Source organism: Crinia signifera, chromosome 6 (genome assembly GCF_055691185.1).
Source record: "Crinia signifera chromosome 6, ASM5569118v1, whole genome shotgun sequence".
Classification (NCBI taxonomy): domain Eukaryota; kingdom Metazoa; phylum Chordata; class Amphibia; order Anura; family Myobatrachidae; genus Crinia; species Crinia signifera.
Window position 1 is genome coordinate 224,153,022 of NC_139222.1, and position 19,178 is coordinate 224,172,199.

At 45.6% G+C, this 19,178-nt stretch overlaps 1 protein-coding gene across 4 annotated transcripts in view; it reads right to left on the bottom strand.

The window, feature by feature from the left end:
* The window catches only part of LOC146009024 (solute carrier family 22 member 15-like), a 297,660-nt gene that overhangs the window by 146,987 nt on the left and 131,495 nt on the right, over positions 1 to 19,178 (bottom strand). For all 4 annotated transcript variants that reach the window (XM_083148995.1, XM_083148996.1, XM_083148997.1 and 1 more), the window contains exon 10: positions 458 to 530. In XM_083148995.1, coding sequence (XP_083005121.1) covers positions 458 to 530 — 73 coding nt within the window. The remainder of the gene's footprint in view (positions 1 to 457; positions 531 to 19,178) is intronic.

Genomic DNA, 19,178 nt, shown 5'->3' on the forward strand with positions numbered 1-19,178 from the left:
ATTACTATATAGTCAAATTTGAATAGAAAGTTAGTCAGAATCGCACAGTTAAAGCCGCATTCCACCCCAATGCGCGGCCCCGGGATTGAAAGCAGAAATGTGCAGGTAAGTCTATTTCTGCTTCGATCTGCCATGCTGCCTCCTCCCCTACCGCCATCCATTCCTCTCTGCCGGTACATACCCGAAGATGCATTTTTGCCACAAGACAATGACCAATGTTAGCAGAGTTGCACGGGACCTACGGCCCACTCGCACTGCATTGTGTACTGAGGCTTGATGTATGAGATCACATCTATATATCAGTTGTCCTTCCATGTACAGCCACATTTTTACAAATCTGTCAAATAACATAATCTGCATTATGTGCCAATTATATTTTTAGAAAACATCACATTGTTATGATATAATCTAAGCAATACCTGTATAGCCATAACAAATGGAATATAGTAGATCTTACCATTGATGGAACGAAAGGAGCAAGGATACCACCAAATCGACATGCCATGGCACATACACCCAATCCTGCATTCCTGCAAAACAGTTCAAGCAGATGCATCAAGATCACTGGTGCAACAAATGGCAAGACAACATGCTCTATTCATTTACATTAAGCTTTGCAAATTCAGGGGGGGGGGGTTGCATGCAATGAAAATACTGTTGGTTTTTATGTGTTAATGCATTTTGTTGTTTTGTGAGCTTTATACTTTGATATTTGTTAAGGTTAGCTATTTAACATACAAAAAAATACAGATACTGTATAACCACATGAAGACAACCTCATACAATTTGTAGCAGCTGAAGCGAGACAACAGCGCTAGCACTGCCACAAGTGGGTGAGGGTGCACATGATGATGGGGTGTGTGTCCCTTTTAAAGTGTCATTACTAGAAAGTTAAACAGTTAATAGGACTCACTTTCCCAACTACCCGGCTAATTAGGACAATACAGACCTGATTGGGAGGCCGGTGACCTTTGGGACAGCCCAGGTATGCCTCTGGTGAAAATGACAAAGAAAAGGTGCTGAAACCCTTCACCAATGCATACCTTATAAATAATTACCTCCCTGTTAGTAAAGTTGGGAGGTCTTTAAAATATTTCACTGTAGAGATGTCAAATCTGTATCCACATTATTGGTCCATAAGAAATGAATATCATAGTATATTACAGTTTTTAATACACAGAAATCCTAATACATATAAAATCTATCACATGAAAGCAAATACAGATATAAAATGGGCAAACAACACAAAAAGTCTCCCCTGTATGGGTAACGGCTGTGAGGCTCTTTACGAGAAGTGTTGGAACTGTCTAGTGAACATACAGTTCAAAAGCGTTTTTCAAGGCTCCTTCAGTGTGTGTGCTAGTTCATCCTGAGCATCCTTATATAACCCATGGAAAAAATGCCCCTTTCTCCACCTGTTCTGTGGGTGGGCATTTTCAGACAGAGAGCTTGTAATGGCGTCTCCGCCGGAAGTTTGCGGTAACCCATAGTGATGGGTCCAAGCCAGAGCTTAGGTATAACCATGGAGAGGCGTCAGACGTCCATCGATCATCTGGAAGTTTGTATAAATCCTCATAAGTAAGGGCACAAAGGCATGTGAGTAACCGGTGGTCCAGCTGGAACTCTAAACTTTGTGTCTCAAGGAATATTAACCATGGGACTAGGTTGAACCAGCTTATACAAATAGAATGATGGGGGATTTTGCCACACAATGTGCCATTGCACTGAGACACTTGGAGTTCGGGATATGTGAGATCAAACTTCCAGATGATCGATGGACCTCAGATGCCTCTCCATGGTTACACCTTAGCTCCAGCTTGGACCCATCACTATGGTTACTGCAAACTTCTGGCGGAGACTCCATTACAAGATCTCTGTCTGAAACCTCCCACCTGCAGAACAGGTGGAGAAAGGGGCTTTTTTCCAATGGGTATATAAGGACGCTCAGGTTGAACTAGCACACACACTGAAGGAGCCTTGAAAAAGACCAGTCCTAGGATGAAACGCGTCGGCGTTCCCCTGCTGGTAGTGACATCTGCATGCTGCTTTACCCGCTGACTGTGAATCAGATCGCTGGCTGCCCGGGCTGCTGCTTTGTTTCACTCAGACGCTTTTGAACTGTATGTTCACTAGACAGTTCCAACACTTCTGGTAAAGAGCCTTACAGCCGTTACCCATACAGGGGAGACTTTTTGTGTTGTGTGCCCATTTTATATCTGCATTTGGTCATGTGATAGATTTTATATGTATTAGGATTTCTGTGTATTAAAAACTGTAATACACTATGATATCCATTTCTTTTGCATATGGACCAATAATGTGAATACATATTTGACATCTCTACAATGAAATATTCTAAAGACCTCCCAACTTTACTAATAGGGAGGTAATTATTTATAAGGTATGCACTGGTGAAGGGTTTGAGCACCTTATCTGTATTTAGGAGTACCAAAGAACACTCCCTGTTGATAACCCATCCCAGCTGCTGCATTTGCGCAGACTTTCATATAGCCATCTCCCATATACTATTCATCTGGTGAAAATGCCATAAGGTGTATTGCAGTGCAAGCAAGTAGACCTGGACGGCACCATCTGTGACAAACTAACATGCACCCGTCCAGTATCAATTCCAAAGCAGTAACTCAGTGCAGCCAGCAAAACGGGACAAACAATCAGTGCAAATTAATTAAAGTCATTAGTTCACAGACAATGGAATAGCTGCAGACTGAACTGCATTACATGCACAGTGTACATACAGGAGTATTGGGAGGGTGGGAAATGTAAAAAACCCTGCGGCATGGGGCTTTTCCCACAGCTGCCAGGTTTTGCTGATTTATTGCACCTCCATAGCAAGTCTGATTTTCCTAATGGACTTGCTCTTGCACCCTTGTGGCAACTCCCCTGAGGACTAGTCAAGCAGGTGGAAGCTTCCATCGGAAGCAGCAGAACTACAGTACATCTTCCAGCAGCTCCCTTGCCTCTCCTCAGTGCATAGGCGTGCGCACGGGGGGTGCCGGGGGTACACAGGCACCTCCTAATGACCAGCAGCCGCAGCCTGTCAGGGGGTCTGGGTCAAGACAACCTTTTTTTTTTTATTTGCACGGCACCGCGGCCGTCAGCTGTATATATATATCGGGAGCGTGGGCGGCCGGGCGCCGAGTATGAACAGGGGAGTAGAGGTCAGGAGAGCGGGGTCAGTGTCTGCAATGACAGCGGCAGCAGTAGTCCACCGCTGCTGCGGAGCTCTGCAGACACTCTCGCGAGATGATGATGATGATTTCATCATCTTGCGAGTGTCTGTCTGCAGCAGCCGCTGGTAGCCTGGCTGGGACTGTAATGATGATGCGGGACATGCAGGAGCTCAGGCAGGGAGACTGTGCTCAAGCTGACACTGTACAAAAAGTTGTAAGTACAATTTGCCTGGCTTAATACATAAGATACTATGGTGTGTGTGTGTGTGTGTGTGTGTGTGTGTGTGTGTGTGTGTGTGTATGTAGTATGTATGTATACTCTCTCTCTCTCTCTCTCGTTTCCAGGTGCAATTCACAACTTTGCTACTAAAATGTACTAAAAACTCAGAGGAGTACCACTGCCTTTAGATAGATATATATATATAATAGAGAAGGTTTCAATGCTTCTAGGGGGGGTCCTGGGAAATTACACTGGGGCCCTGGCTGCAGCTCCCTAAAAATACCCCGATCCCATAGCAGGGCTGTGTGTAGTGTAATGGACACCACGCATTGGTGCCAGGGAGAAGGCACAAGAAGCAATGAACATATAATCCCCTTGGCAATGAGCATGCAACCCCCCTCCCCTGACAACAAGCATATAACTCCCCCCAGGCAACTAGCATGTGACCACCCCCCTTGGCAATGAGCATGTAACTCCCTAGAAATGAGCATGTAATTCCCCCTAGCAATGAGCACGTAGCTCCCTCTAGCAACAAGCATGTAATCCCTAATAGGAATGAGAATGAAACCCCTGGCAAGAAGCATGTAGGTAAGCTTCACTTACTGTATGTGGCCTAATATGTAATAGGCATTACGGTGTGTAGTGTAATGCGTAGTAGGCATTACGGTGTGTTGTAGAATTAGTAGTAGGCATTACGTTGGGTGGCATGATGTATAATGGGCATTATGGTGTGTTGCATTATGTGTAATGGGCATTACGTTGGGTGGCATTATGTGTAATGGGCATTACAGTGTAAATTTTTGAAGCGCACCTTCGTCACACACTGTCCCTGTTTATGGTGTATGTGTGGGGGAAATGATTAATTCTGAAGTGCATATAAATAAGTCACCTATTTAGTTTGCATTGATGCCCAATAGGTGATAGACACACCCAGTAGGCAGTAATGGACACACCCAGTAGGTAGTGATGGACACGCCCCTCCAATGGTGCACCCCCTAATAAAATGGGCTGCGCACGCCTATGCCTCAGTGGAAAGATGAAGGGAAGACCACCAGACTGGTGAGAATCTCTCTTTTCACATTGCAGAGTTTTCAGAGCTGAAAACCCAATGTATATTTTAAAAAAAATTGGCTACCGCTGGTACCGGGAGCGTACATACGATAATCTCAAATTTGTTTCAGTGGAAATAAAACCTTGCACCCATCGCAACAAATTTTTAATTATGAAATAATTTCCCCCCTGGGACAAAGTCCTGTGTAAAAGCTGATAATAGCCAAAAAGGCTCAGCCAGGAGATGCAAACAATGTATTAGAGTACAGTATTATTAAAAAAAAAAAAACATTTACATACACAGATATAAATTCTTTCATAATTTGGATAAAATGTAAAGCAAACCATCAAACCAGAATGTGGCTAGTACCTTTTGGGTTGGATAGCACAAATCCATTATGGCAAATCAGCAATTCGCTAGTAAAGGGAAGGAATAAATATTTAGCAAACCATAATAAGCCAGCAGCTGTCTCTTTCCTGTTGGATAATGCTGACTTCCACTGCATAAATATTATAGAACGGCTGCTAATGTCACCAATAACATCCAGTACACAGGTTCTCAAAGTCGGTCCTCAGGATCCCGCACAGTATCAAGTGAAATTTGTGCATGCATTTGTGCTCTCATGCAGCAGAGGCATCAAACTGTAATCTATTGCACACAGCCCTTTAGATTGCACTCTAGATGCCATTGCGGTCCGGTTGTTGAGGACAATTTTACCAGAGCTTTGATTAGTTTCCTACACATTAATTATTAGGATTCAACAATATATTCCAGACATTAAATTGGAAGACAAGCTGGCCACTCCTGCTGCGATAACGCAACGTGGCTGTCCCTAAAATGAACGCAATGTCAGCTGGTGGTAATTGAAACAAGCAATTTAGAAAAGTTAAAGTTTGGCTATTAAAAATAAAGGCAACGTCCCAAAAGTGAAGATGAAAAAGCAGTATCTTTATTTCTTTAATGGAATACATTCTTTTAAGAAAATAAATAAATAAAAGGTTTAAAATAATTAAAGGGGATGGTCCAAATGTGCCATTAGTTCTAGGTAATGTTTTTAACTTGGCAGATGTAAGCTTTTCAGTCTAAGATCAACCATTCGTGAAATATCACACAAAGCTTCTAAGCAGGAGAACATCAAAGGCGGAACAGGGTCATGCTCTAATGTATGCGCATCAGGGAAAAACAACAATAGCAACTGCACAAAATAAAATGTGCTGTAGACCCTTTTTTTTTTTAAAGAAAAAGTAATAAACAAACCTTACTAATTTTTACGTAAATTTTTATACCAGCTGCAAAATATTCTACAGAAAATTTTAGCTTTCTCAATATAACTATGTAAAGATGTATCCACGTTAGGTGCCCATACACTAGTAAGATCTGGCTGGTTGGAACAAAAACATGGTTATGGATGAGTGAGAGTTTGTCAGTTTTCCAGCATTTCCAAGCAAATGGTCAACTGTCATTTGCGCTCATCCATAACCATGTTTTTGTTGCAACCAGACAGATCTGCAGATAAATCTGCGTGTGTATGGCCACCTTTACACCTATCCTCAAGTCACGCCTAAAAACCCTATTTAGCAAACCACAGACTTGGGATTTAAATTATGACCCAGAATATTGCCAGGGCAAACCAGGACCTGTATCAATGTTAAAGGGTCAACCCAGGTTGTGCGTTGTGGGTCCTCAACTCTGGTCTCAACTAAGGTCAAACCTGGGACCAATCGGGTAGGCTGCAGTTTGAAAGGTGTGACCCGGAATATCCGACCCAATTAATGCTAAAGAAAGCTGATCTGAGGTGCTTGCTGACAATGTCACCTAAAAGTGGCAGACCAGACAACATGGCTAATTGGAAAGACATGAAGGTAATATCAGGGAAGGGTTAGAGATTGGAAAACTGGGAAGACATTCATTCAGTGTGAAAGGAGCCAACCTGGGAATAACTTGGGTCAAGGATGCAATGTCAAAGGTAACTGGGCAACTGTGACTCGGCTTAACTGTAGGCCTAATTTGTGTTTGAATTGGAATTGCACTGCCGCAAGGAATTAGCTGTGCAATTCTGCGTAATTCAAAGTGCAGTAGGAGGTGTCTGCAGGAGATAGACGCCTCATGAATGCAATTATGAGATTACAGTTCTGCATTTATGGGAGCAGCCTCGGATCACCATCATGACCACTGGTCCATGCACCTGAATGTTATTACTAAACTAATTGAGCACCTGCCACTGTCTATATGTCTGTTGTGAGAGGTAGAAAGGAGCCTGAATTAGGAGGAGATGCAGGTCCTGATATGCCACACACAGTATTATGGGGTTGCTCCAAAGTAGGCAGCTCTAAGTTTAGAGCCATTATCATGTGGATCCTTGCTGGCTAATTGTAGACCCAATTAAGGGTAACGGTGGTGTGGGGTGCGGTGCTACTTGACTGGTTGGCTTTAGTGTGGCACACCTTTTCATTCGGTACATTATTTTTTTCTTTCTTAATTTTTTACTCTCTCTCTCTCTCTATATATATATATATATATATATGCAATGGCAGCACTCGCAGGACGTCAAAAGATAAAGGTAAATAATTCCACACAGGGACCCGCTGACGTAGTTCAACGTTTCAGTCTTGTTCAGACTTTTATCAAGAACAGAGACATACGTATGCCTCTGTTCTTGATAAAAGTCTGAAACGTTGAACTACGTCAGCGGGTCCCTGTGTGGAATTATTTACCTTTATCTTTTGACGTCCTGCGAGTGCCGCCATTGCCATTGCATATACACAGTTCTTTCAGCTGAGAGAGCCAGGAAGGCACCTGGGCCAAGTAACCCCTGGACAGCTGGGACGAGTGCCAGTCTTCAAATTGATATATATATATATATATATATATCTCAGGATGACGAGATCCTGGTGTGGTCTCCATTTCTTCTAAGTCGCCCAAGTGCCGCCTGATGTACTCTACATATGTGCCAGCCTGGTCAACAGTCTGCAGCAGAAGAAGTCACGGAGTGCAAATATCGTTTACAAGCAGGAGAGTGCCGGCTTTTTTCTCTATATATCTATATCTATATCTATATATATATAATTAGCTTCGGCTACCTCCCACTAATCTCTGTTAACACTATAGTATTTTCATTGGTGTGCTACTCTGGGCTTTCCAGCTTATGCTATTTTTTTGGGGTGTCGCACCCTGCACATACATATAACGCTACTGGACACTCAATATACAGAGAAGCCTTGACGGTGGCTTGGGTGCATATACCTAATTTGGGCAACTATATGTAACCAATATCTCTGAATTCTACGATAACGTAGTGTTCTAGACTGGTTACTAATACCATTCAGTGAGCTAGGAGAAACCACGGATTGTTATACAAACATTTACAGATCTGATGGATTTACACTCTGACACACAAATAATGGGCTCTAGAAGGTTAACACTTCTCATTCTAATTGAATCACAATAATGTATGGAAATAACATCAAAATAAAATTTGTGGCTGCCACTTTTTTAATGGGCTGCGGTGAATGCTTGCTCTATATAAATGAGCGTTATTAAGAATGTACTTATGCATCATTTTCATTCCTCAGTGGATTCTGTAATACCATTCAATGTAAAATCCAGGGCACCTGAGACGAAGTTGAGTAGCTCTAAATCCTATCTGATCTTCACAAGACACGGCATCAATATTCACAGCACCGAATCTACACTAATACCATCACGCACACCAGTCGAACCAACCTGAGAAATGACAGCTCAGGGGAGGGGAATAACAGGAACTGAAGACAATTATAGTTCACATTCAGTACTAGGAAACTTTCTGTGAGATAACAATTGCTATTGTGCTCAGAAATGCAGACGGAATCGTTTTATTTTTTTTATTAACAGGGCTTAAAATGCTATTTGGTGTTTATTTAACCTTCTAGATGGGACAAGTGTTGTCTCATGTCCTCAGACTGATAAATCTCATGGAAGCTGTTGTATGTGCATACATGCCTTCCACATCATGCTGCAGTGCAGCAAGCACAAAGCTTAATGTAAACCAGACATGTCCAAACTGTGGCCCTCCAGCTGTTGTGAAACTACACATCCCAGCATGCCTAGCCACAGCATTCCCTGATAGCAAAACTGGGGCAAGGCATGATGGGACTTGTAGTTTCACAACAGCTGGAGGGCCATAGTTTGGACATGCCTGATGTAAAGGATAACTGAATTTACAAACCTAATACCCAAAAGATAACCTTACCTGGGAGAGAGGAGCAGAGTTGGCAGACAAGATGGCAGGACATCAGACGCAGATGAGTAACATTTAAGGTGCACATTTGTACAAACTATATTCTTCCATCCAACACACACACACACAAACACACAAGCACACACACACACACCACACCACACCACACCAAAATAACGCTGGAGAAGCTGCAGGATGCTGAAAGGGTAAGGGTAGGGGGTCTGACACTGAGCAGTAGCTGGTCCGCTCTGAGCCAGCGCAGTGCATATTTAATGAACCTGTCTCTTATTACATATGCGCATATGTAATGAGTGTCCGGCTCATTAAATATGCACTGCTCTGGGGACCAATAGTGTTCACTCCTGCCTGGGTACCGTTTCAGACAGTAAAAAAAACTGGTCTGAAACGGGTAGGACCCTGCTTTTTTACCGTTTCCAAAAAACTTTTTTGGAAGCTGTGGGTGGTTTTGAAGATATTTGCATGGATAAATGTGGCATCTGTACACATACATTCACAGGGCGATCACATTCATTTGCAAGACAGGATTTCACTCTAGCAGGGCGGCGTCTACTTGAATGCTGGCCGCTGAGAATTTGCGGCTGTGCAATCTGGTCTGAATTACCCCCGATGTCAATGCAACCAGACTCAGTCTCTGATCATTGGCCCCTACAAAGTTTAAACAGTCTAAAAAAAAAAAGTGTACACATTACTAATGTCTAGTTCAGGTGAAGAAAGACAGCAATGAGTTGGAAAAAACAATTTAAAAAAGTGTAGAGTAAAATATCTGACACTTGAACTGACAAAGAGGAGATCTTCAGAACATATTTTTAAATCCTAAAGATATCCAAAGAAAGGAATGTTGGCAACAATGGATTACAGAAAAAGAAACAGCAATCTAGGACCTTCTGCAGCAGAGCTGTATAATAGACAGAAGGTCATTCTTCTGTTTATAGCCATGAAAGATAACCCTCTGCTACCTCCGAAAGCGAGAAAAACAAATTACTGTTCATCAAGGCATGAGATGCAGGGTAACCGAGGGTAATACAGAGTCAAAATAACATGACAATGCTCTTTTGTTTATAATGCTTCCCTTTTAAATGATACCTTCATAGGGGGGGTATTCAATCTCCCGCAGCCATTCCTGACGGGGGAATATGGCGGCGGGGCCCTATTCAATAAGGTGTTCCTCGACAGCATTGAACAGGGGATTTCGGCAGAGCAAGCCCGACTTCACAAGCAGTTGGGCTCGTTCTGTCGAGAACGGCCAGGAATTGACAAGCTCCCGGGCGCAGCTTGCCGATTTCCACCCCCTTCTCGACCAGCGGGAGGCAGGACATTGAATCCCGCCTGCAAAATCTCAGTTGAGCAGACCGCGAACAGGACAGGGGCACGGCTGTTGGGCCGCCCTGATATTGAATGCCCTGTATAAAACCTGTATGACTAGTACTGTATCACCCCTCGATAAAAACATGCTTTGTCCCATGATCAGGAATGGATCGTAGGAACGACATGGCCTAGGTCAACAGTCAATAGGTGGACACCAAAAGAACAACATGCCCAAGGTCTACATTGATTAAATGACATGCACAAAGTCAATATTGACAAAAGGGCTACAAAAGCAAACGATCAACATAGAAAAGGTAGACATGAGTTTTTCAGGTTTTTTGGTGTTCATGTAGACACCTGGGCATGTGGACTCAATTAGTTTACCACATAAAACTGTATAACTTGCCTCCCGCTCCATGCTTCACTACTGCCACTCTCGGCACACTTTACCACTTCCTATCAGAGTCCAACAAATTATGAAGAAGATAAACAAAATCACCAAAAACGTTTTCACTTCAACCATTGTCATGTTGACCTTGTGCTTGTATTGTCTACAAACACCTTACTGCCTTTCTCTCCACCCACTCCCTACTTGACCCATTCCAGTCTTGCTTACCTCCTCTCCACTCCACTGAAACAGTCTACAGACATCTCGATACTGCCAAATATAAGGGCCAAAACAAATAGCTTTTTCTCCTTGATCTCTCTGCTGCTTTTGACACTGTGGGCCACTCTCTCTTTCAGCAATTACTTAACTCCCATCGTCTGTGTGATAATGCTCTCTCTTGCCTGTCCTCCTACCTCTTTAACCATTCCATTTACAGTCTCCTCTCCTCCCCCCACTTCCACTAAGTTCTGTTTTTGGTCCTCTCCTTTTTTAAGTGTTTTTTAGGTAAACTCATTGGGGAAAATTTACTAAGATGTGTATTCTACTTCACATGTGATGTTGCTATGGACAACCAATGAGATCTTGTCTACTATCTTCTAGAGGGTGCTAAATAAATAAGAAGTAGATTCTGATTGGTTGCCCATAGCAACATCACATGTGAAGTGGAATACATATCTTAGTAAATTTCCCCCATTATCTCTTTTGACTTTCTGTATCATATCTATGCTGATGATGCTCAAATCTAAAGGCCCCCATCCTAGGGACAAGTCAGACCTGATTTCTCCTGCAGCTCCCTGGGAGGAGTACACACAATTAGGCACTTCATGTGCCAAGTTTTGCATATGATAAATCGCATGGATTTATCATATGCAGTCACGGGGGAGCTGCAGGAGGAGGGAGCCTTGAGACTGGCTGGGCGGGGGAGCTGTTGTGGAGAGCTGGGCAGGGGAGGAAGCCGTGTGGGGGGAACAGGGAGAGGCGGCGTAGGGAGCCGGGCAGGTGAGGAAGATGTTGCCCTCCGACTCACAGTGCCAGCGGGAGCAGGGCAGGAGAAGCCCATTCATCTGCATGGGCTTTTTTTTTTTTCAAGTGCTCTGTTCCTCCCGACACCGGGCGTCCTGCTCCCGCTGGTACTGTGAGTCTGAGGGCAACAGCTTCCTCACTTGCCTGGCTCCCTATGCCGCCTCCCCCTGATCCCTCCGCCCGGCTGTCTATTAGCCAGCATCCCCAGCCTGCTGCCGTCCCCCGCACGGCTCTGGGCTGCACAAAAGATTTAGCAAATCCTATGTACAGCCCATCCAACTCCGATCTGATGCGCACGGGACCGCACATCAGGTTGGACGGGATGTCTACAAGTGCGTTTTGGGCTGATTTCATGGCCTGATTCATCCGAATCGGGTGAAATTGTGCCCAAATCGCATAGTGTATGGGGGCCTTAAGTTTTCTCTCCTGTCCTCTACCCACTTGGGTCTCCAACTGTATCTTTGGTATATCTTCTTGGGTGTCCCAGCATTTTTTTAAACTTACTGTAACATGTCTAAAGGTGCCCATACACGGTGCGATGATCACACCCATTGTGGGATGCATTGCAATGCATGCGTTATGCAATGTATATGTTACGCCATAACAAAATATACATTGGGGGATAGTGGTGGCTGTAACATATACATTGCTGGCCTGCAAACAATTTAAGGCATGGCTTTGTGGGACCGGGACATGCACTCTGTAATGCCCATTACACATTTTACCACATACCGTAATGCCCATTACATAATATGCCACACACCGTAATGCCCATTACACAATATGCCACACACCAAACAGGCTCCGTGCCATGGGTAACATGCTCCGTGCCATGGGTAACATGCACAGTGCCAGGGGGAAGTTACTGTGTGCCCTGCACTGTGCGGTTAAGGACACAGCCAGGCAGAGAGGCGGGAAACCGGACTGTCTAAGAGCAGGTCTATCCGCCCATGGCATGGCTATTTCAATGATGCGCCAGTTCACGACTCGCGACCCAGCAGCTGATCAGGCATCAGTGGCACTTGATTGGCTGCCGGGCCCCAAGCTCCCTCATGAGTCGCAAGCCGGCGCAGAATTTGAAATAGCAACGCCACGGACGGATGGACCCGATCTGAGATAGCCTGTTTTCCCACCGTTCTGCCCGGCTGTCAACTTTAGCGATGTAGGCAGGGACAGACAGGGGGGCAAAGTGAGCCGACGGAACGCAGATCAACCCTATTCCAGCTCACTTTAACCCCTGGTGGGCAGTGGTGCCAATAATATATACATTGTTGGCCCGTGGCAGCAATGCATATATTACTGGCATATAAGTAACAGTGGTGGGCAGTGATGCCAATAATATATACATTGGTGAGCTGTGCCAGCAATGTATAAATTACTGACTTAACATTGGTGGCCAGCAGTGTGCTTCGTTTTGAGCAGGGCAGGGGGCGGGGCCAGCAGCACTTTGTGTTGTGGGGATGGGAGAGCCGGGTGATCAGCGGGGGAGCAGGGCTCAACAGCAGCAGCCAGAGCTGATGAGCGGGACGGCGCAGACCACAGCAGGGTGAGAATATGACAGGCGAGGGGAGGCAGTGTGGCGGGCCGTCGGACTGAAAGTGGCTAAATCTTTCAGCCCGAGGCAGCGTACACACGAGGTGATGATGGATCATCACCAGATCTGCTGGTAAAACCAGATGAACCACTTAACTAGCGATGATGCGGGAGCGCGCATCATTGCTAGTCGGCATATCCATTCTCTGGCCATCTCCAGACTGTAGTACTGTAATCTCCTCTTATGTGGCATACCTGACAATCTGTCCTCAATGCTGCAGCCCAGCTGAACTTCCTCACCATGCACACTGCATACTGCCCCTCCTACAAGCCATTTAATGGCTTCCCTTTACAAATCCAATTCTAGCTTCTCAAACTCACTTAAAAAGCACTTACCCACTTATCCTCTCTCATTTATATCTCTGACCTCATCCCTTTATACCCCTGACCATCCTCTTCACTCAGCTACAGTGGTGTAGGGTACAGCCAGGGCACCCGGAGCAAGCTCATGTGACGGCGCCCCACCTCTCCTCCCGCCCCCTTCCCCCCAGACATATATGACCCATACATAATAGTACCTGGGAGACAGAGCTGGCTATAATGTGGTCATGTTGGCACATGTGTGTGTTGTGCTTGTCAGTCTGGGGAGCGTGCTCCCCTAGCAGCAATGAGCAGGCACCGGACAGGCAAAGCTCGGTGACATGCTCCTGGCTGTAGGAAGGTGATTACCATCCCAGTGTATGTACCAGCTTTCCCACCTACTGCTGATTCTGTGTTGCTGCGTTCTTTCCTTCTACAGTACCTTGCTGTATCCATTCATCAGCAGCAGCACTAGCACATCATTGCCCATCGCTCTCTCACAAAAAAAAAAAAAGTACCACTTCTCTGCATCCGGCTCTGTTTAAAAATCTGCGTTGGAGGGGAGCTGTGAGCTGCACGCTGCAGCTTCCTTCTAAATGAAGACCCTGCCGGGGATTGCAGGCAGGAGAGGGCTGTGCTGGGGATAGCGGGCAGGAGAGGGCTGCGCCGGGGATCGTGGGCAGGAGAGGGCTGCTCCGGGGATCGTGGGCAGGAGAGGGCTGCGCCGGGGATCGCGGGCAGGACGAGGACCACGCTGTGGATCACCTGTAGGAAGTCCCTGCAGCACTGATAGTTCATCGACCAAGGGGGGTTTCCAGGTACTCGGAAACCCCCGCTGGCACCTGTGGCGCCCTGCAAACATTTACCGCCCGGAGCACAAGCTCCGCCGGCGCCACCCTAGCTACGCCTCTGCTCAGCTAATGCAAGCTGCCTCTGCTGCCTACTGATTACTTCCTCCCACTCCGACTTCCAAGACTTAACATGTGCTGCTCCCTTTCTCTGGAATTCTCTACCACTCTCCCTCAGATTATCCACCTCTCTAAAAATAAAAAAATAAAAGCTTCAAACGAGATCTAGATCTACTTCACCAAACCCAGCCAAATCTCACCCTAACCCTCTGTTCCATGCTCATGGTCTACCCCACGTGTCAACCCAATATGTCTGCTCCTCCTCTTCAGAAGCAAGGCCTTCTTCGCTCATGTTTCCCTTCTCTTATTTACTACATCTTTGATAGCTCCAAATCCTGCAGTTTTCTGCCAAATTGATACTTCTTTCAGTGTCATCTGCTAAAGTAGCTACAGATGTAGCCAGCCTCATCTTTGCAGGGGTTGGCAAAACTATCACCAGCTCCCGCCATGGGGAACGCGCGCACGAGACGCTCGCGCACCCCATGGCAAAGGAGCTCCCCACCGCTGGTCCCCATCACCGCCCCCCCAACTCTGCCGACCTCCTTGAAGCGGAAACAGACAGGGACCCGCTGCCGAGAGACTGGAACACGCGTGCAGGTGAGACACACACACGTTGCAGTTTAATGGAGTCCCTGTCCGCCAGTGCTTGCCAGAGGGGGCTACTGGCGGGCGCCGAGAAAAGATGACAGGGGCTCCATCTGTATTTTATGTACCCTGTAATTGTCCTCTATTGTATTCAATTACAAGGCTTGCTTATTTGTACTCTGTAATTGGGCGCTGTGGATCCCTTCTTGCACCATATAAATAAAAGATAATAATAATACTACAGGAATTCTACGGCATAAACAACAATTCACTGTGAATTTCTTAGAATTTTGTTAACCCGGGTATAAATAAAACTGACCTTGGAGAGAACATTGGAAAATAATTCAGATAGTTTAATCCAATTCAAGACAGAAAGAGTAAATATATAGAATAAAGTCTCACTTGTCGAACCGAGGTTTAATTTCTGTTTATTATAAAAATTCAAATAACCGTCTGTAATTGTAAATTTTGCAAGGTGAATTTAGCAACCATCACTATTACTTTCCTGCAAAGATTTTATTTGCTTTGAAATTACACATTACATGCACATTAAATGGAATACGGTTTGGGAGAACAGAGATGAATGAGGACTTAGACACATGAGTTGGCAGTAAGCCGTGTGGCAGCACAAAGTGCCAGAATGCAGCAGTAAAATATGAATAAAGTCCTGGGAATGCCAAATAGGGCATAATACATGTAATACCAACATAGTGTTGCAATTGTACGAGTGACAAGTTACTACTGAAATGTAAATATATTCAAGGCTAATAAATATATATACAGTAATATACAGATATACAAGGGAAAAACATTGCGGCACTAGGCACATATAAAGACACAATATAAAAATAGTAATAAAAACCCCCCATAAAATAATATTATATAAACTCCCTGGGAGTAAAAGGTAACAATACACAATTAACAAAAATTGAGAAACAATAAAACAATGATATTGCGATTTAAAACATCTACCATATGTATAATGCACTGTGCAGCTTGTATACGACAGTGTTATCTTGGATTACACTTCTATAGTTTCTCTGCATTACTAAGTCTCCAGTGCCAGGGTGCCGCTTTGTTTCCTGATGCATTTATGGATCCAGTGAGATGTGGTTCCTTTTTCAGGGCTCTTTAAATAACAACTAATTAGTTAATTGAACGCCTGATTGTGTCCAGTCCGGACTGGAGGAACATCAGCCGCAAGTGGATGGTCCGTCCTCTCATTCATTGAAACGTTGAAATATTTTTGAGTGCATACATTGGCTATTAAATTCCCATGGTTTAAACCATCTGCACTATGTTTGTTTTCTGTCTGAAATTTTAGGACAAACTTCTAGACTCATGAATATCATATAGAGAAAAAGAATACCCATTTAAGAAGGGATCTATATCCCTACATTTGTATTGTGGTATCGCTTGGTGTGACCAATTTCTATATACAATACTGTGATTTAAACTTGGTGAAGGTTTTCTATTGTATCATTATAGCTGGAAACCATAGGTAGCGCCACAAGAAAGTTAAAACTGTTTATACAGTATGCTTTTATGGACCGTGTGGTTTGAGAAAGCACCGGAGGGCGTTTCCTAGTACAGGTTGAGTATCCCGTATCCAAAATGCTCGGGACCAGGAGAATTTTGGATAACGGATTATTCCGTATTTTGGAATATTTTAATATTTCAATGATGTATTTTGAAGTATCTTGCATTTATGCTGTATAAACACATAAAATAAACACAAATATATTGTATTACCACATAAAATACACACAAATATATTTTATTTGTTCAAAAAACAAGGTTTCAAAACATGAAACAAAATTTGTGTACTATCTCAGATATTGAATTTGAATGTCAAGCAATCATTTTCTTGTACATATATAGTGCCAGTTACATATCATGTCCTCAGTAGTGCTGTTACATATGTCCCCAGTGAGTTTTTAGCTAAACAAAATTTTTTTTTCCACTTTCTGGAAAGTATGGTTTTCGGAATAATTCGGATAACGGATATTCGGATACGGGATACTCAACCTGTATAGAAATGGCAGTTACGGTGATTCCATCCAGTTAAAAGGAGAGGCCAAGCGTCATACAGGCCCCGCCACTGACTAAGTCGAATGACAAAAAATGTAGGGGCATGGCCTGTGTGATGCAATTCAAACACTAGAAAGGAGCCAGGACTTGTGCTGACGCCAAGCGGTTTGTGCTCAGGAGGTTGGCCGCCAGAAAGGAGAGAGGTTCCGTGAGTGATATGCTTAAGGACTCCCGTTTGTTGACTTGCCAGTGGTATCTGTGTTAAACCTTGTGGTATCCAGCCCACACCTGATGTATAATTTGGTACGGGTGCCGTAAAAAAAAAAATATTTTATTTTATTACTTTGATGCTTTTAATGTATTGCACTATTGGGTGCCCCATCTATTATGTTTTAGATGGTGCCCGCGGGATTCAGGAAAGACTGAGGGGAACAGCGGTCCAAGATTGATACATGGACAAGTGCTTCATCTAACACTGTGGATCAGTGTAAATTATTACTGTTGCTGAACTGTGCTTGCAGGTGTCAATACACCTATATTATTTACTTACAGTATATCTATCTATCTAGATAGATATAATATGTCATGTGCTACATACAATCATACTGTAGTTACAATGATAGTGGGTCAGTGCTAGGGCCCCTTTTATCTCTTATATATTTAGCCAGATCTGTCACTCAACCCCTGTGGAGAACGTTCCTGTGGAGAACAGTTTCACTTTCATGTGTATGACGTTCCACCCCCTTGACATCACCTCACCCCGCCCAGCCAGGGCTACAGTACACGCCCACCATCCACCATTACTCCACAGCCACCATCCACCATTACTCCTGCACATCCCTACCCTCTGCCAGGACCCCCGCGACCCCCCCTCCCGCGATTCGCGGGACCCCTCCCGCGATTCGCGCGACCCCCCCCTCCCGCGATTCGCGGGACCCCCGCGACCCCCCCTCCCGCGATTCGCGGGACCCCCGCGACCCCCCCCCTCCCGCGATTCGTGCGACCCCCCCCCCTCGCGACCCCCCCCTCCCGCTATTCGCGGGACCCCCGCGACCCCCCCTCCGGCGATTCGCGGTACCCCCATGACCCCCCCTCCCGCCATTCGCAGGACCCCGCACCCCCCCTCCCGCAATTCGCGGGACCCCCGCTTTCCACCCTCCCGCGAGTCGCGGGACCCCCCCTCCCGTGATTCGCGGGACCCCCGCGAACCCCCCCTCCCGCGATTCGCGGGACCCCCGCGACCCCCCTCCCGCGATTCGCGGGACCCCCGCGACCACCCCGGTATCCGGACTATTGTTAGACAGCACTTACATCGACACGTCATTAGGTCGACACGTCATTAGGTCGACACGTCATTAGGTCGACACGTCATTAGGTCGACACGTCATTAGGTCGACACGTCATTAGGTCGACACGTCATTAGGTCGACACGTCATTAGGTCGACACGTCATTAGGTCGACACGTCATTAGGTCGACACGTCATTAGGTCGACACGTCATTAGGTCGACACGTCATTAGGTCGACACGTCATTAGGTCGACACGTCATTAGGTCGACACGTCATTAGGTCGACACGTCATTAGGTCGACACGTCATTAGGTCGACACGTCATTAGGTCGACACGTCATTAGGTCGACACGTCATTAGGTCGACACGTCATTAGGTCGACATGTCATTAGGTCGACATGTTTTTAGGTCGACACTGCCATTAGGTCGACAGTGTCTATGTCGACAGTCAAAAGGTCGACATGGGTTTTTTTACTGTTTATTGAGCCGACATGTGCCGACAGGCGGTATTTTATGCCCTACTATCAACTAGGGCGTGGTGGGAGAATAAAATAGTGTGCCGAGCGCAGCGAGGCACCGTGCCCGAAGCATAGCGAGCGGCTGCGGTACACTTCAAACTGTGTCCATGTCGACTGTGTCGACATTTCGTCCAAAAAACAGTGGAAAAACCCATGTCGACCTTTTGGCTGTCGACAGACTCTGTCGACCTAATGGCAGTGTCAACCTAAAAACATGTCGACCTAATGAGCTGTCGACATACTGACATGTCGACCTAATGGTATGTCGACCTAAAACCATGTCGACCTATTGAGCTGTCGAACTAATGGTGTCGATGTAATGGCTGTCGATGTAAGTGCTGTCTAATATCCGTCCAAGACCCGACCACCCCCTCCCGTGAAACGCGGGACCCCCGCGACCCTCCCGCAAATCGCGGGACCCCAGCGACGCCTCCCTCCCGCGAGCCCCCTCCCGCGATTCGCAGGACCCCTGCATCCTTCCCTTCCGCGATTCGCGGGACCCCTGCGACCCCCCCTCCCGGCATTAAAAGGGCCTACCGCG